At 44.3% G+C, this 24,035-nt stretch overlaps 1 protein-coding gene across 1 annotated transcript in view; it reads right to left on the reverse strand.

Annotated features, from left to right (window-relative positions):
* The window catches only part of LOC137425859 (uncharacterized), a 245,516-nt gene that overhangs the window by 204,403 nt on the left and 17,078 nt on the right, over positions 1 to 24,035 (reverse strand). The window contains exons 6-7 of the mRNA XM_078775229.1: positions 1,132 to 1,248; positions 708 to 821 (exon numbers count right to left, since the gene is read on the reverse strand). Coding sequence (XP_078631355.1) covers positions 708 to 821; positions 1,132 to 1,248 — 231 coding nt within the window. The remainder of the gene's footprint in view (positions 1 to 707; positions 822 to 1,131; positions 1,249 to 24,035) is intronic.

Below are 24,035 nucleotides of genomic sequence, written 5' to 3' on the forward strand. Positions count from 1 at the left end.
CCAGTTCCTGGAGAAATGCAATATTTGTATTGTTTTAATAAATAAACCCAGATGGCACGTCAACGGTTTTCAGGAAAAGAGGATTATTTGTTTGTCCTGCCTGATCTTGTCTTCACGTGATGCCAGTTTGTGGTTAACACTGAAATGGCTACATGGTTTAGTAGGGATGCTAAATGCTGCCTTTAAAGCCATGCTGTTTCATTTCACAATTTACAAAACAATTTATTTCATGAGCTTTTATAAAATTAATATAATAGCACATTTATTGATAATATTGGGATATAAAAGATTGTTCTTGGATAATTTTTGAATTATTTTATATTCATGGAAAATACTTGGAAAAAACAAGGTCACGTTATGGTTCCGATTTAAATGACTTGTTTCAGACATCCAAGGTACAGGTGTATTTCCCCACAAAATAAAAGATTTCTTCAATAATTTTCCTTTCATAATAATTTCATGTAATTTCATACATCTGCATCTGGGCCCATTTATCCCCTCTCATGTTTGTTTTCTTGTGACAGTTGAATGTATTAAATGACCAAGATGTATGAATCAATTCTGTAATTTTGTTCAAATTAATTGCTTATTATAAATTTTAACATTGTCTTGTTGTTTAAATTTTTAGTTGAAGAAAAAGTGTGTTTGGCAAAACATACAACATAAGGAGGGTTCTGGTGGGTCTGCATGCACTTGTGTGAACTCACCTATATCACAACGCTTGCCCGTGTATCCTTCAATGCACGTGCATTCAAATGACCCATCAGTGTTTTTACAGTTTCCATTATTCTCACAAGGGCTTGACTTGCACTCATTCACATCTGGCAGGGGATAAAAACGATTTATTAAGAGACCCCGCAAGACAATACATAATGCATATTCTCAGGTAAAATCCACCTTTTAAAAACTGATGTAAACAGTTAATTTGTGATTCATTGATGTAACATGTCTTATTCATGAATTATTATGGCCTTGAAAAAAATAGAAAACAAAGATATCTCATCAATTTATTCCACAGATATAAATGACTGAAATTTGTGATTCTGACTTCTGGCAATATTCAAAATGCGATATGTATCTCGATAAAATACAGATTATTTTTATTATTATGGAAATTATAACAAATCTTACCTTCATCACAATGCTTTCCTTTCCACCCAGATGCACATTTGCATTCATAGCTGCCCAATGTGTTGCTGCACTTTCCTCCATTGTTACAGAGCGACTTGGTGTTACATTCATTGTTATCTGAATAATACAAAACATCACAATACAACTGCAGTACAATGAAAAATAACTTCATTCATTTATTTGTCATTTGCTTCGTAATATTTTCACTCGACCTCTTACAATACGAATGATATAGCACATAAACAATGGGTCTCATGGCAATGCAAAGTGTGCTGTTCACCCACGTTATGACCTCATCACTATGCTGATTTCATCTTGATCGGATGATCATATATACAGATATACACATATACAGTACATGTATATATATATATATACAAATTTTTTTTTCTCACGACGAAACGGACGAAACACCAACGACTGATATATAACCGAAAGGTTTTCAGAGTCAAAAGTGTATGGAAGGCTCACTGCATTGCCCTGATGAAGCCCCAACAAGGGTGAAGCCAAGTCGGTAACTGTGAGTTTTGCATACACTTGTGACAGTATCTGAATTTAACATCCATAATGACGCACTGCATGAAAGCCCGCTTGGAGTTTGCAAAAAAGCACCTAAAGGACTCTGAGACTGCGAGAAACAAGATTCGGTGGGTCTTTCACTGAGGAGAGGCTTCCGTCTGGCCACTCTGCCATAAAGCCCAGATCGGTGGAGTGTTGCAATGATGGTTGTCCTTCTGGAAGTTTCTCCTATCTCCACACAGGATCTCTGGAGCTCAGCCAAAGTGACCATCGGATTCTTGGTCGCCTCTATTACCAAGGCCCTTCTCCCCCGATTGCTCAGTTTGGCTGGGCGGCCGGCTCTAGGAAGAGTCCTGGTTGTTCCAAACTTCTTCCATTTAAGAATTATGGAGGCCACTGTGCTCTTGGGAACCTTCAATGCAGCAGAAATTTTTTTGTAGGCTTCCCCAGATCTGTGCCTCGACACAATCCTGTGTCTGAGCTCTGCAGGCAGTTCCTTCGACCTCCTGGCTTGGTTTTTGCTCTGATATACATTGTCAGCTGTGGGACCTTATATAGACAGGTGTGTGCCTTTCCAAATCATGTCCAATCAATTGAATTTACCACAGGTGGACTCCAATCAAGGTGTAGAAACATCTCAAAGATGATCAAGAGAAATGGGAGGCACCTGAGCTGAATTTCAAGTGTCATAGCAAAGAGTCTGAATACTTATGTCAATGTGATATTTCAGTTTTTTCTTTTTAATAAATTTGCAAAACTTTCTAAAATCCTGTTTTTTCTTTGTCTTTATGGGGTATTGAGTGTAGATTGATGAGGGAAAAAATGAATTTAAACGATTTCAGCATGAGGCTGCAACACAACAAAATGTGAAAAAAGTGAAGGGGTCTGAATACTTTCTGAATGCACTATACTGTATATGTATATATATACATATATATATATATATATATATATATATATATATTATACATGTGATATATATTATACATATATATTGTCATGTGACTACCCTGTGGTGAACACCGCAGGGTGACATGGATGACCCAACGAGCTTTACTCCAAGGTGTTCAATCCAAAAATGACAGTATTCTTTACACGTAAGGGAAAGGAGGATAACAAACTTACCTGGACGGCTTCCACCCGACGTCTTCACACCTGTGATGATTAATTAACTCAAACAGACACAGAATTTACTGTCCAAAAATACCTGGCTTTGTTAACAAAATGCCGGGAACAAAATAATGAACGATAAAAAAAAACTATGATTCCTAAACGGGACGTCCCCCCACAGACTCGATTACAAACAAAGGGAAATATAAAAGAACGAAAATAAACGTGTTATTTATTGTGGGCACTTAGCTCCGAGTTGCTCTTGAACCTCGTCAGGAATCGTCAAAGATCGTCATAGGCATCTACGTCCTTGCATGCGAAACCGCAGGCTGTACTGCCCATGGGCGGGAACTAGGCCTCGCCACGCGGTCCGCTCACTCCTGGCTTCGTGCGCAAAGCAAACAGGCCGCGCCGCCCGGTCGCTCTCGCCGTGCTCATCCTCACAATCTCGTTCACCAACACTAATACAAAAGCCAGAAGATGCAAGCCAGCCATGAGAAGACGAAGAAGAGCAATGTCGGGACATGACCGTTCGTTGTCAAAGCCAGGACTCGAGCGACAAAGAAGAAGAGCGAGAAAATGTCGGACAGAGCGTTCTTTTATACTCGTGGCTCTGACGTCATCCGTCCTGCTCCTCCAATCCCATAGTCCCATCTTAGCAGTTCTTGCTCGAACCAATCCTGGACCAATCACTGTTCTTCGGGGCGTGGCCTCATGGCCCTGTCTGTGCCTGTGTGCTCACCAGGTCGGTGTTATCAGCGGTAGTGTTCAATGTCCTGCTTCTGGTTGGTTTTTATTTAGTGTCATAAATGGGCGATTTCTTACCATGTTTGTGTGCTGCATGAGTCATAAGGAACAGAGGAAAAATAACAGAGGCCATTACATACAGGGGATTTACCATTAATCCCTAACTAATTGACATAACCCCACCCCTGCGGTTGGGAGTAACTAATTGGTATCTGTAATTTGGTGCTCCAACCTAATGAGCGAACGTCATGACGTCCAACCGCATCCAGGTTGACTCCATATAGTGAGTGGATACCAGAGATAATGTTACTGTGTGGCAGGCGGTGCTTATCGCTCCCAGTAAGGTGCAGCAATAGCTGAATGGGACACCTTACTGGCAGTTCCCCACTGATGGTCTGAAGTCGCATATTGACTGAAAAAATATATATATATACACACACACACACACATATATATATATATATATATATATATATATATATATATATATATATATATATATATATATATATATATACAGTCATACCCCGTTTTACGCCATTTCGGCCTACGTCAAATCCGAATTTACGCCACTCTTCGAGAGTAAATTTCAGTTCAGCGAACGTCATTATGTGTGACTTTACGTCACTCCTACGGACGTGAAAAAAATTAATTTTTCCTTAAAAATATATTTAAAATAAATAAAATAGTACATAAATTAACAATAAAAGAAGCTAAAAAAACAATTTAAAATACAATAAAAAGCACATTAAAATATAAAAAAATGTACGTACAGTATACTGTACATACGCGCGTAGCTGCTGGTTGTCATTCAAAACAGAGGTGACGTACAGTATTCCTTTACTGTGTCTGTGTTAGCCATGGGTCCTAAGAAGGATAGTGCTCATGTTTCCAAGCGTAATGTGGTTACGATGGAAGATAAGTTAAATCTGATTAAAAGGTATGAAAAAGGTGAAAAAGTGTCGGTGATAGCGCATAGACCTTATTGCGAATCGGAACCGCAATGCGTCATGGGATCGGCAAGGGGCAATAGCGCCGCCGGCGGTCGCTGTCACTTTGACAGACTGCTTGTTTACATTGACACACGACGTGATCCTTACCACTTTAAACTACCTTTAGGACTTTTTTACTACAACAAATTAACTGTGAACTGTGATCAGCTCATGAGCCAAGTATTTGCAAGCCAAGGACACCGTCGCAAAACTGAAAGCCGCCATTGCAGTATGTAACAAGAAGCTTACTGTTTCGGACATCGCAAACTGTGATGAACTTGTGAAACTTTATACAGGTTTACCTAGTTATGACCTGTTTAATTGGTTATTAGCAGAAGTATCCCCTCATGCACAGAACATTCATTATTATAAGGGGAAATTATCAATGGAAGACAAGGCCTAGCAAATAAACAATACTACAAAACCCGGAGTTAAGCGATCTCAATCTTTAGAGGATCAACTACTCATGAGTCATGAGTCATGACACTCATGAAGCTTCAGCTTAATCTTCGCGAGGAGGACCTCGCATTTCGCTTTGGATTAGGACAAAGCACCGTCTCCCAAGTTTTGTTCGCACGTGTACAGCCAATATAAGTCAAGACCGACTCTCAAGTGCCTTGTTGGTATTACACCTAGCGGAACAATTTCATACATTTCCAAACCTACAGGAGGAAACACGTCGGACAAAAAAATTGTAAAGATGACGAACATTGTAGACAAGTTCCAGCCCGGCGATATTTGTATGGCCGATTGAGGTTTCAACATTCAGGAACTGTTCTTGCATAAGCAGGTTGTTTCTCTTCTCCAATGGGAACCCCCCTTTCCCTCAAATATTTCTTTAAATCGCTGGATTTTAATGCCAAAAAACGCTGAATTTCTTTCACATTAGCCATCTTCCTTTCCGTAAACACAGCATCGATCGTAGACAGACGTTTCCTCTTCTGGGTTCGTGTTTACATTTGCCCCCTTTTCGATCCCATCATGCTTTGCGGTGGAGCACCCTCTGTTGATATTTACCGATTCGCGATAAGGTCTATGCCTTAGGGCTGCCACGGTCGACGGTATCGACCATCATTCATGATAGGGAACGTATTCTCGCATACGTCACTGAAAAAGCGCCGCCGGGTAAAACTGCTAAAATGTGTGTTTGTGTTCAGAAGAGACGCCATGTTTAAGGTGAATAACATAATCTTATTAATTTTATTTATTATTCTTTACAAATTCATTTATTAATTGTGTTCATTACTCATCAAAAAAATATGACTAAAATGTGTTTTTAGTGTTCTTGAAGGTTTAGCGATAGTTATATACTTTCGCGAGTTATTTACTCTAGTTTTACGGTGTTTGTCTTCATTTTAAGGCATTTTAAAGGCATTACGCCCGGTTTACGTCAAAAACCGAATTACGTCACGGCTTATGGAACCAATTAATGACATAGGCCGGGGTATTACTGTATATGTATGTATATATATATATATATATATATATATATATATATATATATATATATATATATATATATATATATATATATATATATATATATAGATATATATATATATATATATATATATATATATATATATATATATATATATATATATATATATATATATATATATATATATATATATAGATACATATATATATATATATATATATATATATATATATAGATATATATATATATAGATATATATATATATAGATATATATATATATATATATATATATATATATATATATATATATATATATATATATATATATATATATATATATATATATATATATATATATATATATATATAGATAGATATATATAGATAGATATATATAGATAGATATATATATATATATGTGGGGCTTGAGATCCCCCTCCCCTTTTGTGCTTTATTGCTGTTTTACCAATTACCAAGTACTAGGGCATGCCCGTACTATATATATGCCCGTACTATATATCTATCTAAAATTATATCCCCCCCCTCTATTTACATGAAATGGTTTGGTCCATTCGCAACGCCAAAGCGAACGGCGAACGGCTTGCGAGTACAGTGACAATCCCCCCCCTCTATTTACATGAAATGGTTTCGTCCATTCGCAACGACCACAGAACCCCCCCCCCCCTCTATTTACATGGAATGGTTTGGTCCATTCGCAACGCCGGCACACGCGATCGTTCGCTGCTCTCTGATTGGTTGAATCGTTTTTTGGACATAGCTCGGTAAGTAATTGTCCGATTAATATGAAACCTTGAAAAGGCACATCCTCGGGTCCCCAGCAATATACCTGGCAAGTTAAAAGTATATCGGACCCGTGGTTGTCGAGAAACAGCGGTCACAGACAAACAAACGTACAGACAGACAGAGATTACTGGAATTATAGATAGATAAACAAGTATATGTTCTGTTTTGATTGCTTTCTGTATACTTTTAATACTTTTATTCCTTTCATGTCCTTTGGAAACTTGTTATATCCTTATAAGGAGTTATATGTTTTGTAAAAGCCCAGGCCCCGTGATGGCATTATCCTTTACTCTGTGAAAGACCAACCGTATCTCTCCAGCCTCCCACAAGACTGTGTCAAATCACTTTCAGGTTGGCATATTTACGACTATCCACTTCCTTTGTACTTTCCAAAAACAGGGTTCTATGAGAAAGCCGTCAACATGTTGACTGTCCATCTTCTCAAAAGCTCACGCAAGAGTGACCTTGGATGAAGTAACCGATGAGCCCACTCTTTCTCTTTGTCTTGTGAGCTAAAGTCACACCCCAATATTCCCTTTATAAAGTGAAGCTTGATCGAATTATTTCAGAGCATCTTGTTGGAACGTTGGTCTTTGTGAGCTTCTATTTCGACATTTTGCTTTCCACAAGCTTGTGTATAACGAATCCAATAAATATATCAGTTGTTCCTTCTCTCAGACTCGAGTCCTAAGGCAACGGATCCCGTCAATTGGTGACCCAGATGGGACTTAGCTCAGGCAGACTCGGGACGCGGCTCCAGGCGCGAGTGAGTGGGTAAAAAACCAGCTGGTTTTAATCGGTCCGGATGAGGTGAGTTTTGGGTTTATTTTGTTATAGACTGGGATTTTAGGCTAAATTGGAACCCACTCTGTCGCAGAGGTGCCGTTTGCCCCGTCCCCTGCTCGAGCCTGATCCTCGAACAAAATTTAAGAACGAGCCGTTTGGGGCTCCGGAGCAACTGACTGTTTATGGATCCGTCAGGGTAACGTTACGGGACGGAAGCGAAGTTCCCCAAGAGGGCGCCGAGGATAGGGAATAAATCGGAATCGTAAGTAAGGTTAGAAGCGTCATAAGGGCGTAGGACGCCGGGAAAGTAAGGTACGGTTAGGTTAGCACACGGAGGGAAGAGTGAGACTAGGCGGCTATAACCCATGTATGCGGGAGAGACCTCTCGGGAATAAAGAGTAAGGTTACCTGGCGGTTACCTGGACAGGTAAGATACGGTTAACACAAGGAGAGCTGTGTAGGCGGGCAAGCCTCTCAGGAGTTAGGTTAGAAAGCTGTGAAGGCGGGCGAGCCTCTCAGAAAGAAAAGGCGGGTGAGCCTCTCAATGGCCTGAGGAAGCAGGCAAACTAATTGCAGGATACTAAGGCGATTAAGGAAATGAAAGCGAGCCAACGAGCGACCGATGCCGCTCGTTGAAAATCAAGACCTGTGGTAGGGTTAGGTAGATACCAAACCCCTACCCTCCAAGCCCTGAGCTCTGTCCCGGGGCTCCAGGCAACACAACACCCCCCCTGCCCCACCCTTTTTCACCCCAACTCACCCCTTCCCAAAATCCCTTTTTCCTTGAATGGAGTGAGACGTAATATGAATGAATGCAAGTCGGATATAAGGAAACGCATGAAATGCAAGCCGGTTTGTCAGTCACGTGGTATGATTTGAAAACCGTTGCATAGGGAGACATGGGAGTTTCAGTTGGAGGTGCATGGTTGGAGTCGATCCGGTGTTCGCGCGACGTCTGAGAGACTCACTGGTATATGAATGAATGCATGAATGTATATTGGAATATTAAAATTTGTATGGAAGCACGAAAGTGCGCACCGAACCAAAAACGGCAAATCGGTTGCTTGTGGTGCGGGAATCCATGCCGGGAATGTCGATTTTAGCGTCTATCCGAGGGTCCTGGTGGTGATGTTCGTTTAAGTGAGTCTGGACTTTCATTTGTTTGGGACGAGAGGTGAATGAATGGTTTGGCGGTTTTATTGTCGGTGTGGTACGAGCCTGTCGTTCCTGCCGTGCGGCTCCGTGGAGGTTTGGGTATAGAGTTATTGTGCATTCGGGCTGGAGCCGAGCGAGCCACGAGTCACGTGTGCGCTGTATGCACAGATGGGACTCAGATGGCCCTCGGTTTGGGGCAGTTGTTGTAGTTGTTGTTGGATGGATTGGTCGGGTGCCGCTTGGCTGTGGTCTTGAAGTTGTGGATTCTTGGTGTTTCCGCCTGGTTAAATGGAGTCCATTGTTCAATTTGAAATTCTTTATAAGACTCTTGTTGGTCACATGACCATGAGGGAAGCGACCTGCAGGTTTGTAGTTGGTTTGTTGGGATGTTGGTCACACCGATGTAACGGACAGGACACCACATTTAACGTCCATCCGAAGGATGTAGCACACATTGTGAAGCAGCACATTGCTTGACAAGACATGGGAGTCAATGAGTCGTGTAATGAGAAGGATTTCTGCTGGTGTGAAATTATGTCATGGTGTGGAATGCTGTCAGAGGTGCGAAATACACACCTTTGATCTGGAGAGGGCACATTGAAGTGTGTGATTGCGTGTGCAGGAGAGTGCACACCTGTGGTGAGTGGTACGGAGTATGTACCGGGAGAGAGGGCGCAAGAAAGATGCGTGAGTATGGGGGAGAACCCTGCTATGAGGTTGCTCGGAGGATGTGTGCCCAAATGCATCATGGGCCATTGCGACTTTGTTGGATGTCGGACGTTCGCGTCAGACGTTCGTGTGTTTCATGCGGTGTGCAGTGCGCATGTCAGTATAGTGGGGGCCTGTGACTCCTGCCATGCAATGTCATAAGGAATACGTTGTTTAAGATGTATTTATAAGGGGAATGTTGAATAAACGTTGATAGTACCGTGAAATATATAAAATGAGGCGATTGGCATGGTCGAATGGAGGATTTCAGGACAGTAATGAATTTCCGGTGCCAACCGGAAACCCTATCTACAGTAAATGAGGTACAGTGTGGATGAGGTCTCTCAATGAGGTAAATGAGGTTGCCTTGAGCGGATGAAATAGGGAATGGCAGTTGCAAGATCACGGTACGGATGTGATGCGGAATGGCAGCTAGAAGATGCATCAATGCATTTGCGTTGATCGATGCGCCGGATAAAGACCTTTGGTCGAGCGATGGTGGTATGGTTTAGTTATTAAGATGCATGTGGTTCTGAGGGCAGATTATGTGGGACAAGCTGCCCCACAGGCGGATGGGGGAAAATATTGGAGACGTGGCAGTTTGGAGAAGATAATGTGGGTCGAACGCTCATCCGAGGGATGAAAACGGTCGAGGTTTCAACTGTCGGTATGTGATGTGGTTCACGCGGGGCGAATGATGTGTGGATGGGGTGCGTAATGCATCTTGGAGATGCGTCGGAGCGAAGAGACAGGGAAGGAGGTGAGAGTGACACGGAGTACGAGTTGGTTGTCGGAGGTTGAGGTTTTTGGTCGTGTGAAAGGTGGGGCTGAATTAAAGGAATGTGCTGAGCGAGCAAAGGTGCGAAAGGTGTGCACCAGGTAGAGAGGGTGCTGCATGGTAGAGCACGCCTCCCAAGAAAGGCTGTGGGGTTTTGGCGGGAGTTCCTGGGCGGATTGTTGGCGGTTATTTGATTCATAGGGTGTTAGCATTTTGCAATGTGGAGCCTCAATAATGGTCGTTTATCTGTCCGGATGTGGAGTTCTTGCAGAGGCAAGATGTCGGCCGGACTTGTATTCGTAAGATGAAAACGAGCATCCTCATGAAAGCGCCTGTTACCCAAATTTGACGTTTGTTACCACACCTTTCTTCGTTTGAAGTTTGACCTTTGAAGTTTGTTTGACATTTGTTTGAGATACGCATGGGAATGATTTGGGATGGGAATGAGGTCAGAGTTAATTTGCTAACCTTGGAAGGACGACAGGCTGAGTCAATCTACTGGGTGTTAATTTAACGACATGACAGGGACTTAAATCAGGAAAAAGGAAATATATTGTTGGCTAAAACTGAAATTGTGTACGTAATTAGTGAACAAAAGAATATTGATTTCTGAAATTTGTTGTTGTCGTTGTAAACAGATTTCCGGTGCCGACCGAACAGTATGCTTTGAATTGCTGAGTACAGTATGTCTGAAGAGGAGGTCAGTCAGGTAGGATGGGGCCAGGTTATTGAGGGTGAACAAGAGGAGGCTGTTGCAGTAGTTCAGACGGGAGGTGATGAAGGCGTGGATGAGGGTTTCTGCAGCCGTGGAGGAGAGGGATGGACGGAGACGGGCGATGTTTTTCAGGTGAAAGAAGGCTGTCTTTGTGATCTGTTTAGTGTATTTGTCGAAGATAAGGGTGGCCGTGATGCCAAGATTCCGGATGTGAGGGGAGGTGGATATTGGGAAACCGTCAATGTTGAGGGCAAAGTTATGGGTGGATTTGGTGAGCGTTTTGGGCCAATGAGGATTATTTCAGATTTATCATAGTTAAGTTTGAGGAAGTTGATTTAAAGCCAGGGTTTTATTTCAGTGATGCAGTTTGTCAGGATAGAGCGGGTTGTGGTGATTAAGCTATTGTAGATGTTGTCAATTTTGCTTTGGAAGAATGAAAGGAAGGAGATGCAGTTGTCTACTGTGAATGACTGGGTGGTGGTATTCAGGGGGCTGGGGAGTTTGTTGAATGTAGAGAAGAGTGCTTTTGGGTTTCCGGAGCTAGAGTGGATAATTTGAGAGTAGCAGGCGGAGCGGAAGAGGGCATCTTTGTAGTGCATCCTTGTAGGCTTGGGAGTGAATTGTGAGACCTGTTTTATTGCGGAGTCTTTCAAGTTGGCGAGCACGAGTTTTCATCAGGCGGAGTTCATGGGTAAACCAGGGAGCAGAATGGGTGAAAGAAACTGATTTGGTTTTTTATAGGCGCAAGCTGGTCAAGGCAGGGTGAGGAGGATGGTGTGATTGATGGTGTCAAAGGCGGCGCTGAGGTCGAGGAGGATGAGAATGTTGAGGTTGCCGGCGTCAGAGGAGAGGAGAAGGTCATTGGTGATTTTGAGGAGAGCAGTTTCAGTACTGTGGTTAAGGCGGTATCCGGATTGGAATGTTTCATACAGGTTATTGGCAGAGAGGTGATGTTTGAGTTGAGTGGCTACAGTGCGTTCCAAAACTTTTGAGTTTTTTGGGAAATCGGTATGGGTAGCTGGATTACATTATTTTGAGTAAGTATTAGTATGAGTAATTACGTAAGTAATTATGAGTTATTATGAGTAATTATGTGAGTATGAGTAATTAGTATTAGTATTAGTAAGTATGAGTATTAGTTATGAGTAAGTGATTATTTGAGTAAGTTACATGTTTCGTTTTGTGGTTCTGGGGACAAGTTAGTTTGATGGGACCCTGGGGTCTTCTGTGTGTCTATGTGTTTGTCTGTCTGTTACACTGGACTCTTGGATGGGTTTTCATGAGACGAATTTCAGACAAAACCCTCTTTGTTATTTCAGCATTGATCTGCACCCCACCTCACTGTGAAACTTTGGACAGGTTGTGTGTGTCTCAGAGGTTTATGGACAAATGTGGAGTGAGTATGGTGGACAACGTGAAGTGGCTGGTGTGAAGGAAGTGGTTGGGAAAGTTGGACCCCCTTCACGAATACCCGGTAGGGTAGCCTAAAAGTAGGTAGAGGGAATAGGTAAATTGTGGTGGATATTGGCTTCTGTGGTGCGTGTGGTAGAATGGTGTTTGGATGGGTGCATTAGTGACGTGTGTGCACACCAACAGGGGAAAGAGTAAAACAGGACACCTGCACTCAAACAGTGAGAATCTATTTTGAGTGAGTCACAGTGGGTGAAAAAAATTGCCCAGACGGTAAGACATACGAGACCTATTGTATTATTTTTATTTTTTTATTTTTCTATTTTTATTATTCTATTTTTATTTTCAATATTTATTTTCACTATTTTTATTTTCAATAAATAGACCAGGTTATTTTTATTATTTGTTTATTTGCGAAAATAAATAAATAACAGGGGGGGGGGGTTAATGGTGGTTTGTTGGCGGTAAAAATTGGTTGAAGGTCGAGTTGAAACTATTTATATTGGGATATTGGGATTTATATTGGGATATTGGGATTTATATTGGGATATTGGGATCCATTGTAGATATTGGACAGCCATTGGGCCAGAGGCTGAAATAACCTTGTAGGGAATTCTTGTAGGGAATTTGGAAAATGCGAGGTTTCCTCACATCCGCAGGTTCGGTGATAAAAAATGGCGCATTGGTGGAAGGGCTACTCCAAAGCATTTTGCTTCCCCGCGCTATTGCGGTGATTAAATGTCGCGGCCACCAAAGGGCGGACACTGACGTTGCTCAGGGCAACGCAAGGGTGGACGAGGGTCGCTTTGGATATGTTGCCGGCAGAACGAGGGGGTGTATGTGGGATAATTGAGGGTAAGTGTTGTATGTACGTATATTACTGACCCATCGAAGGGGGTCAGTGCTGCTATTATAAGGTTAAGGGAAAGTGGACATAGATTGACAAAGGATCGAATGGATCGAGAAGCTCCCCACCAGTGGCTCACTGACTGGTTTAAGGGATGGACTGGTACAGTAGTAAAGTGGATATTGACCGTCTTAGTAATAATCCTCGGACTTGTGGTTTGTGGTGTACTAATCAAGGTTTTAGTCCTTGTGTGTGTGAGTAAATGTTTCACAGGATGGACAATGCAGAAGGCACCAGAAAAAGCCATGGTGGTGACCGTCAAGCTGACCATGGATCCAAATGAACCTCCGGCTGTCTGCGTGACTGCGGACTGCGGATCCTGGAATGACGACCCGAACGATTTACTGAGCAGCGATGATGAGATCTCCGCGTCCGAAGATTGTTCTTCCGTTGTTGATGTTGCCAATAATGATTTTGAAAATGATTTTGCTTACACTGGAAAATTGGATTTGGATTCGGATGTGAACTTGCTTTGGTCCTCGCGGACATCGCCTATTCTTATGCTATTGCTGTTTCACGAGCTCACAGTTCAACCCTTGCTGACCCAGCTCTGGATTTTGACACAGAGCCAAGACACACCCAAGACACACACACCCAAGAGCATTGTTGGGCCTGCCTGCCAGGAAACTGATTATCCTGGATCCCTGCATGACACATGCAGCCGTAAACGACTACTTAAAGGAAGTTTCTCTCTTTTTCATGGAATGTAAGGCTCTGACTGCTGGCCGTCCAGGCCGCAGGTCTAAGCCACTTGATACTGATGTTGTTATATATTCCCCTGCAGAACAACTGCACGTTCAAGGCCTTATGGACATGACCATCGATTAAGCGCCGAAGATCTGCAAGGATTACGCCTGGAGATGCTTGGGCGAGCTCCTGCTAGGGGGGAGTCCTGGCTGCACCTTCGTGGACAAAGGGTGAGCCGGGAGATCCTCTCGGGTGTGGACCCCGGCCGAACCAGACGTCCTCGTTGTGGATTCGACGCGCCATTGGATGTTCATGCCTCTATGGCCAGCACACATTACATACTCACATACATACGCGAATCGTCCATCTGAGCACGATGTGGGGTGCTTTGGGCATGTGGCATGGTCACTTGGGCAGCATTCGCGTGGTATCTTTTAGTGAACCTTTTACATTTCTTGTTTTCCTGCCTTGATTGAATAAAGGCCTTTGATTGGCTTGTAGAAAAAGTTGTATCTTAGATCCAAAAGGGCAGTATGTGGGGCTTGAGATCCCCCTCCCCTTCTGTGCTTTATTGCTGTTTTACCAATTACCAAGTATAAACAAGTATATGTTCTGTTTTGATTGCTTTCTGTATACTTTTAATACTTTTATTCCTTTCATGTCCTTTGGAAACTTGTTATATCCTTATAAGGAGTTATATGTTTTGTAAAAGCCCAGGCCCTGTGATGGCATTATCCTTTACTCTGTGAAAGACCAACCGTATCTTTCCAGCCTCCCACAAGACTGTGTCAAATCACTTTCATGTTGGCATAATTACGACTATCCACTCCCTTTGTACTTTTCAAAAACAGGGTTCTATGAGAAAGCCGTCAACATGTTGACTGACCATCTTATCAAAAGCTCACCCATGAGTGACCTTGGATGAAGTAACCGATGAGCCCACTCTTTCTCTTTGTCTTGTGAGCTAAAGTCGCACCCCAATATTCCCTTTATAAAGTGAAGCTTGATCGAATTATTTCAGAGCATCTTGTTGGAACGTTGGTCTTTGTGAGCTTCTATTTCGACATTTTGCTTTCCACAAGCTTGTGTATAACGAATCCAATAAATATATCAGTTGTTCCTTCTCTCAGACTCGAGTCCTAAGTCAACGGAACCCGTCATATATATATATATATATATATATATATATAGTTACGGTTTTTAGAACCTTCACTAGTAAATTTTAGTAAATGTTTCCCTTATAAATGTTCCCCTGTAAATATGCCCATCAATTGGCTTGTTAAAGATCGCACCCTAGTTAGTCCATGTACAACATGTAGCGAACCATAGGACCTCTCAGTAGTTATTTCATTATTATGTGTTTCAGTTAAGGATCTGTTCCCAATAGTTGAATCTGTGTTGCATCTCCACATTTGTTGCAATCAAATAAGATAGGCCCCTTTCAATTTCCCCAAGCATCTCCGCAGTAACAGTAGAATAACATTCGCTGCCGTTGCCTTGGGCTGTTTTGCCGGCACCAAGCTGCCATTACACACGCGGTCTCAAGCCGAGGAAGAAGGGGGCGGAGCCACAAGAACAAGGTGTGGCACGTGAACTCGTCATCGGAGGTGGAGTCAGCGAGCCCTTACCGGCCAACCAGCGCCGAGGTGAGCCAACCGGTAGGGGTGTCATCGGAGCCGGCGGCTTGATTCCTACACGGACAATAAAAGTGGCTGCGAGGGACTTCTTCAGCAGTCGAGTGAGAAGGTTCAGAAGAGACGAGTGAGAAGGTACAGAGCAGATGAGTGAAAGGGATTAGTGCGTCAAGAGAGCAAAGAGAGGAGAGCTGAGTGCGAAGGATCTGGAGGCAGAAGAGTGGGTCCGCTGACATTACGCCATCCATTCACGTTGTCGGCCCGTGTGAAACGAATACGTGCAGCTGCCGCCGGGTTTTGCCTCGAGCCCAGAGCGTGGACTGGAGCCAACCTCGACGCTGCGCACCGGCCCGGACCTTCCTACCCTGTCGTCTGCCTGGACCATTCTCCCCCTTCCAGCCATTCCTTCCTGCCATTCCCTGTCATGTGAGACTGTTTGTTTTGTCCTGGGGTATAATATAAGACTGTTTTAAGGCTTGCCCTGTGGCCTTTTGCTCTTCTTCTTCTGTATATTACCTTCGTTTCCTCTTCTTTGGGTTTTTGTATAGAATTAATAAACCCACTCTTTGTTCCTTCTTATTCTTTGGGTTTTCCTCTCATCCGGTCACTTTAGTCCCTTCTTCCCATCGAGTACCTGTGGCATGATTCGGCCAACGTTCGGAGTCGGGTTAGTCCTTTGCTAATGGCTCGAGCTGCGGATCGCTAAACCGCTCGGCAATCTTCCATCTTATCCGCGGCTCGGGCGGGGCTCATTTCCTCGCTTACCGGAAGGCGCTGGTAATTAGGTCATAGGAATAATTGGCCTACTACCCTATTCAGCGCTGACCGGAAGTGACGTGATAGCTCCAGGACCGGTGGAGATGGCCAGCTTAAAAGGACAAGGGGATTAACCCCCCCTTGCTAATGGGAGTGCCATCCCCCGGATCCATAACAATTGGTGTCAGGAGTGTGGGATTGGACCCGAACCAAATTTAAAAAAAAAAAAAACATCTTAAAAATTTGGTCAAAATTTTGAGCGGCCGAAATTTTATTTAATATCCTCAATTAAAATCATGCCATGGATAGTCAAGGCGATCGGGTGCCAGTAGGGGAGAATGAGGAGGTAGAGGCAATCCAGGACCCCAGGGAGGAGGAGAGCAATGAGGGTGTGGTAGCGGGGATTGCAGGCGCACAAGATGGCGGTGCCTCGCACGTGGTTGCAGGAGCACAAAAGGGCACCTCGCACATGGTGGCGAGAGCCGAGCCCGCGGTGCCAGCGGGTTGGGACTTGTATTTGCTCATAGAGCAACTACGAGCGTCTATAGAAATGCAGAGGGACCAGGCAAGGGGTACCAGTGAGCGATTGGGATGCCAAATTGGAGCAATGAGGGACGAAGCAAGGGGTACCAGTGACCAAATTGGGAAGTTAGACAGCAAATTGGAGCGAATAAGTAAAATTGGGGACAGAATGGGTGACCGCATACAAAAATGTGGGGAGACCATAGACCGCATGGCGAGCGGGAGAGGTACATCGGTGCACGATGAGGTAGCGCGGTTTGAGAAGCGTGGGGTGAGCGAGGGTGAGAAAAGCGAAGTCATGTGGATGGGCATAGAAATCGCGACCGCTGAGGGTATGGGGTATGGGGAATGGGTATGGGGAAGAGTATGGGGAAGCTGGCGACCGCTGAGGTAGAAGAGGAAATTTTAATAAAGCCAGCGGTCGTCGAAGAGAAAGAAATTAACGAATTAATTATAGTGGAAATTGGAATGGAAGAGACGCCGGACTTAGAAAAGCACTCGCGGGGTGAAGGAATGGATAATGTGCAAAGTCCGTGCTCGCATCATGATGTCGTGCTGCATAATCCTTATAAAGATTTGCAGGTGCGTGTGGAGCGAAGAAGAAGAACCCCGAAGGTGAGACGGGCTGTGTATGGTGCGAAGAGGTTTTGCGGGAAGGTGTTTAGCGCAAAAAGAATTTTCGCGTGTTTGGGATCGAGACGGCACCCGGGCGCTCGTAAAAGGTCCATGGTGCGCGTTATGGATGGCAATGGCGCGCATGTGAGGAAAAGGTTTGTGAAGGTGAACGGCGCGCGTGTACGAATGGCGTCGGAGCGTGAGTGTGATACCGGGTGAGAGGGAGAAGGCACGACCGAGTATGGCAGTGAAACCGAGTGCAAGCGAGAATGCACGTCGGAGTGTAGGTGTGATGAGAGTGATACGGAGAGTGAGATGGATGAGGAGCGGGTGCGAGGAGGCACACCTGAGTTGGTTGTGGCGCGTGTGCGGGAGGGCACATCGGAGCACATGAGTGGGTATGTGCAGGAGTGCGCACCCGTGGTGAGTGTTATGGAGGACGCAACGGAGGAGAGGTGTGGAACGGAGGTGTGCGTGATGATAGAGTGTGCGAATGGTGGAATGGATGCGCAAGAATGTGCGCGAGTAGAATGCATGGGATGCACGAGAGGCGTTGGAGCGCCGGGTTTGGTGAATGTAGAACGGACGAGTGGTGTGAGCATGTACGGGGAGCATCGACGTTAAATGGGACAGCGTTTAGACCGACGTTTAGCCGACGCGAGCCCTCGGTCCGTGCCGGGCTTTGTGTATTGCGGGAACCGGCGGGGATCGGTGTCGCTCCTGTTCGGAGCGTCGTGCACGATCCGCTTTGGGCCCCGCCCTGCACGGTCGCGTCCGCGCTTTGTCGGGCAAGGTGATCGGCCCGGTTCGAGGGAAGGTAGGAGGGGTCAGAACGGCACCCCCTTGTGGTGGTGGCGTTCCACCCGGGCAAGGCAAGGCCATCGCGCTTGGGAGCGCAAGGCCCCACGCCGGGATGGTGCTTTAAACCTTGGCCCAACCAAACATCCTCCCCTGAATCGGATGCCGGACGGACCCAACCGCAGGATATGCGAACTTCCATGTAAATTGTTTCTACTGCAAGGCATCATGAAATAGAAATATAGGTGCTGTGATATTTATAACTGTCTCTTATTTGCAGAATGAAATCATAGATTCAATCTCCATTGCATCACTCATCATCACCATCATCGACATCGATATCTGTTAGTTCTGCAACCAGTTCTTCCTCAATTGGTTGGTTTCCACAGGTTTTTAGGCAGCACATGTTTGTGCACTTCAAACCATTGCTAAGACATGGGCACTCAGGTAATTTGCAAGACTTCACACATTGACAGGATAAGAACTGCAATACAGCTTCTGGTGCTGGTGACCCACGCATCCACACGATGGCCAGTTTGCCGTCATCATCTATGGTCCATCCATGGTCCTTGAGACTTGGTACAAGGGGTTGACATTGTAAAGATCGTCTCCAGATGGCAGCTTGATAGTTGGCACGAAGAACATGCATGTACAGGCAATCTTCACAAGGTGGCAGTTGACTGGACTCTAGTTGACCATGTCTGGTGCAGAAAAGTTGGTAGCGGAGTGTATTCACATCTGATGTGCTTGTAGAAGGCACATACATTCGACAAGTGATTTCTTGCAGCTTCTGAAACTGCTCTGCAGACACATCCCATGACTGTCCAAGCTCACAGAAAACCTTCTGGTAGGTCTTTTCAGACTTCATTTGCTTTAATGTGCCCATCTTTCCACGGCCTGCAAAGGCACTGACTGTATCACAGCCAGTGAAGGCATGCATACCAATGATTGCATTGCAGACACTATCTCCCAGGGACTGACCTAGCTTAGTAATGTCAAGGAACCTTGTCCGGTTTTGGGTTCCACATTTCTGGTACATGGAACATGGTATTTCTTTTCTGAAGCCCAGACACAGAACAAGCACATCTGTATCTTCAGCAGTGATGACCACTGCCTTGTAGCCAGACTCTGCTGCATGAAGAGCATGCAAAAGCATACGGGTATCTGCTTCTTCCTGGGTTGATTTCAACTCTTTGAGCTCCTCCCAGTGTTCCTCACTGATTTTAAAGCAGGTCTCCTCACAAGTAACATACAAGGTTTTGTTCTGAAGTTTCTCTCTATATTTGTGTTCCTTCCATTCATTCACCAGGAACTTGATCAGACTGGCTTTGTTGGAAGAGCTGCTTAGTAGTTTTCTCCACTGCTGGATGTTATGGCCAGGTGCAATGCTCCTAAACTGGATGCCTGTATCTGCACCTCTGCTAGCTCTTTCAGCGTCCTTTATAGATGTCTCTTGGTAAACATCAAAGACAACATCAATTCGTTGGCTCTTGGCTCCTTCATGCAAAACCTTAGAAAAAACAGAATCTGCCAGCTGGGAGAATGTCCTGTCATTCCCTTTCATCTTCTGTACTAAGCCCATCCCATTAATAATAGTTGCTGATGATTCAGGGATGGCCTCTGCTGATGAGACACACTTCTCCAGCTCTCGTGCTAGATCTGCTTTGTTAGTCTTACGCAGTGTTCCATCACCATTGGCAAGAGCCCATGGCAAAGATCCAAGAGGGTGGGCCAAGACATCACTCATGTGTAACTCTCGGCTCTCGGCCACAAGAATCATGTGCCCAAACAAATTCCTATCAGCCTGAAGAATTGCTTGCTTGACTTGATATTGTTTCTGTGGTTTCTTTCTTATGTCTGAGAAAGTTTTCAGTTTCTTTTTTGTCATTTTATCATAGAACTGAGTAACTGGCAGGTCTGTTTCCAGACGTTCTTGCTTGAAAGCTTGATATGCCTCTTCTCCTATTCTATGGGCTTCAAGAAGATCATTGGCAATCTTTGGTGGTGCTACAGTACCAGTTGACAAGCTGACAAACTCTGCATGGTCAGAACTGAGTGGATTCAACCAACACATCTCCATGAGGTCAACAAGGAACTGAACATCTGTCTCATCTCTTCTGATCCTAGGCAACTGCAGGTATGGGTGATGGAGCTGAGAATCACTTTGATCTACCAGATTCCTCAACTGCCAGAGGTACTCACTTCGGTACTCAGATGTAATGTAATATTTGGTGACAGCTCCAGATTTGAGACTAAATCCCTTAGTTCCTCCAGATGTCTGTGTGTCCTTGTTCACAGTCTCATCAATGGTTTGATCCACATAGCCCAGCGGCATAGTAAAAAATACGAAACCAATTGTTCAAATTGTTCTAAAAGCACCAAAATTGGCACACATGTAGATTAATACATTCTGAACAATTTTGGATATGGAGGCATTCAAGATTCTCTTTTCATTTTTTTTTTCTTTTTTTTTTCTTCTCTTTTCTTTGTTTTTTTTTTTTTTTCTTTTTTTTCTCTTTTTTTTTTCTTTCTCTTTTCATTCATTCAAGATTCATTCAAAATGCACTCTTCCAATGTTTCATGCCATCACAGGGTGTGATACTGTGTCAGCCTTCGTCGGACATGGGAAGAAATCTGCCTGGGCAACATGGAACACGCTGCCAGAACTCACTGATGCCCTGCTGAGTCTGGCAAATGCACCCACAAGCATCCAAGAGGATACAATGCATGTCATCGAGAGGTTTGTATCTGTTAAACTAAATATCTGTTAAATATCTGTTATTTAACAGATATTTAAATTTAACAGATAACAGATATTTTGTATCTAAATATCTGTTAAACACTTATTGATGTTAATTCTGATGTAAAAAAAAGGAATTTTGGCCCATCTAGCACCATACTAACGACACATAATGAAGTCTATGTAATGACGCTAATGGTAAATGGCGGCCATTTTGAACAATGGCCGCCATATCTTCCACAGGGCTAATCTTGAATGCCTCCATATCCAAAAATGTTTAGAATATATTAATCTACATGTGTGCCAATTTTGGTGCTTTTAGAACAATTTGAACAATTGGTCTGCTATGCCGCAGGACTAACAGGGATTCTGCCAAATGGATTTTTGCTGCCAATCTGTACAGAAAAACCACCCTGAAGAAAGTGTGCATGCACGTCAGGATGGTCAATAGGCAAGTGTGACATTGTGGCATAGTAATACGGGAGTAAGCGTGCATAGTTGATCTTGTCATAGGCAAAGCACCAAGGAATCATTTTCCGGATAGATGCCAGGTGCAACAACCAGTCCCCTTCCCTGGAAGCACGAAGTAACCCCAACATGATTTCTGTCATGTCAATGTAGGCCTATATTATGGTAAAATAACCATAATCAGTGACTCTTGGAAATATTCTGTTAGCTGGAAATATTATTAACTTATTATGGATGGCTTTTAATGGAATATTTTCATGATATATGACTTTGCTTAATTAGAAAAAAGCGCCAATTGGCCAAAATGTTAAGATGGAAAATAAATGGACGAAGCTACTCCTATGGAAAGGTTATCATATATTAATTTGTTCATACTGACCCCACAAACATTTTAATACCACTTAAGTTTTGCCCCAAATTTGGTACCGATTTTCTGTCTGGCCCATGGACTACTGAATCGGATGCCGGACGGACCCAACCGCAGGAGACCAAACCACCCGAATTCATTGCTCGGCTTTGCGAAGCCGAGTTTTAATGAAGTAATGACGCACCGAGGCTCAGAATAATGGACGAATAGGGGTAGGAAATTGATGATTGGCTAATTGGATTGGCAAATTGGATGGGCCAATTTGATTGGCAAAATTGAAATTTGATTGGCAAAAATTGGATGGGCAAAAATTGATAATGGGAGATGCCCGATGTGGAGGGATGGCAAATCCACCATCCCTCCCATCCTCCCAGGGCACATGAGCAATAGTTTATGGGGTTTTGGCTGTGCAAACTAGCCCGGGAGGGTTAGGTTATTGATGGGATTTAGAAAGATGACCATAGGTAACTGTAGGGTTAAGTAGCGACATGATACCTGTAGAGGGGACGTAGCAGTTTAGTGGATTATAATGACGTGGGAGCGCTTAGTATAAGGGAAGACGGGGGGGGGGGGGGCGTGAGTTTCAGAAGGGAGTAGTCAGCTTAGACGATGCAGTGTGTGTGAAGGAGGTGATTGAGCAGCGTATTGTGAAAAGTGTGAGTGTGAGTTGTATTGAATGAATGGTCCTGGAGGAGAGGAGGGTGCAAGAGCCACTAGGTGTGTGTGAGCACCAGTTGAGTGAGCAAGTGCAGGTGAAGCACAGGTGTATGGAGAATGGTTGAATGGAATAGGGGAATGGAGTATGGAATGGATGGTGTGGAGTGAGTAGTGTGGAATAAGTGGAGTGGAGTGGTTGGTGCGAAAGGAGTGGATGGGGAACATGGACCCCTTCACGAATACCCAGGGAGGGTAGTTTAAAAGTAGGTAGAGGGTATAGGTAAATTGTGGTGGATATTGGCATCTGTGGTGCGTGTGGTAGAATGGTATTTGGATGGATGCATTAGTGGAGTCAATTGGCTGGGCGTGTGGCCTGTTAGTGAGTGTAATTAAATGGGCACTCCACCACTGTTAAGATGTCGGCCAGGTGAGGCCGCAGGTAGGCTCTGGGAGCCAGTAGAGTTGTCCAATGGGGCCGGAGGATCCGGAGGACGGACATGTTGAAAATGTTTTAGAATGGTGAGACGCATCATGACGTGGGGGTGACATTGTGCTTGTTGTTCCATCTCTTCCTCCTTAGGAGGAATTGATGAGAAATTGGGCTTGATGGCAAATTTGGTTAGAGGGATTGATAACGAATTTGGATTAGGGGAGATATGGGGAAGACAGGAGGTTAGTGACGAATTTGTAAATGTGTAGAGTTTTGTACATACTGGGTAAGGGCAAGGGTAGGGTAGGTGACAGGGGGGGTGACGTACGGTAGGGACGAGCTTTCTCTGCTCGCTCCCATGCACACCTCACCTCTGCATTACTTTGTATTGATGTGTACCCTTGTGACCTTGCCCCGATGCTTGCTGTGTCCTTTCCTTCCCCACTCACGGCTTGTCTTTTGGGTCCGGGGGGGAGTGCGCAGGTAGCCGCACTTGTGTGCCTGAGCCGCCGCTGCACAGCCTGCCTGGACCGGTACACCACCTTATGGACCGCACGACCTGCGGCCAAGCACCACTTTATGGACCACACGTTTTTGTGGCCAAGCACCACACCGATGGACCCCACGTGTTGGGGCCTGGCCCCTCTGCTGGGACCGGCCATGATGGCCAGAGCAAAGCTTGCTTGCGGACCATGGAGAGGTGGCCCCCTTTGCCATACAGGTGGACCACCCTTAGTTGGCCCCTCTTGGCCATAAATAAAATAGTAGAGGGCTACTACACCTGAGTGTCACATTAAGTAAAGTTATTTCGGGCCGGGACGGCCCTAGAGGAAAGACGGGTGCTGTGTTACGGTTTTTAGAACCTTCACTAGTAAATTTTAGTAAATGTTTCCCTTATAAATGATCCCCTGTAAATATCCCCATCAATTGGCTTTATTAAAGATCGCACCCTAGTTAATCCATGTACAACACGTAGCGAACCATAGGACCTCTCAGTAGTTATTTCATTATTATGTGTTTCAGTGAAGGATCTGTTCCCAATAGTTGAATCTGCGTTGCATTAATCAAATAAGATAGGCCCCTTTCAATTTCCCCAAGCATCTCCGCAGTAACAGTACAATAGCGATCGCTGCCGTTGCCTTGGGCTGTTTTGCTGG

This window comes from Myxine glutinosa, chromosome 4 (genome assembly GCF_964187855.1).
Source record: "Myxine glutinosa chromosome 4, kmMyxGlut1.1, whole genome shotgun sequence".
Classification (NCBI taxonomy): domain Eukaryota; kingdom Metazoa; phylum Chordata; class Myxini; order Myxiniformes; family Myxinidae; genus Myxine; species Myxine glutinosa.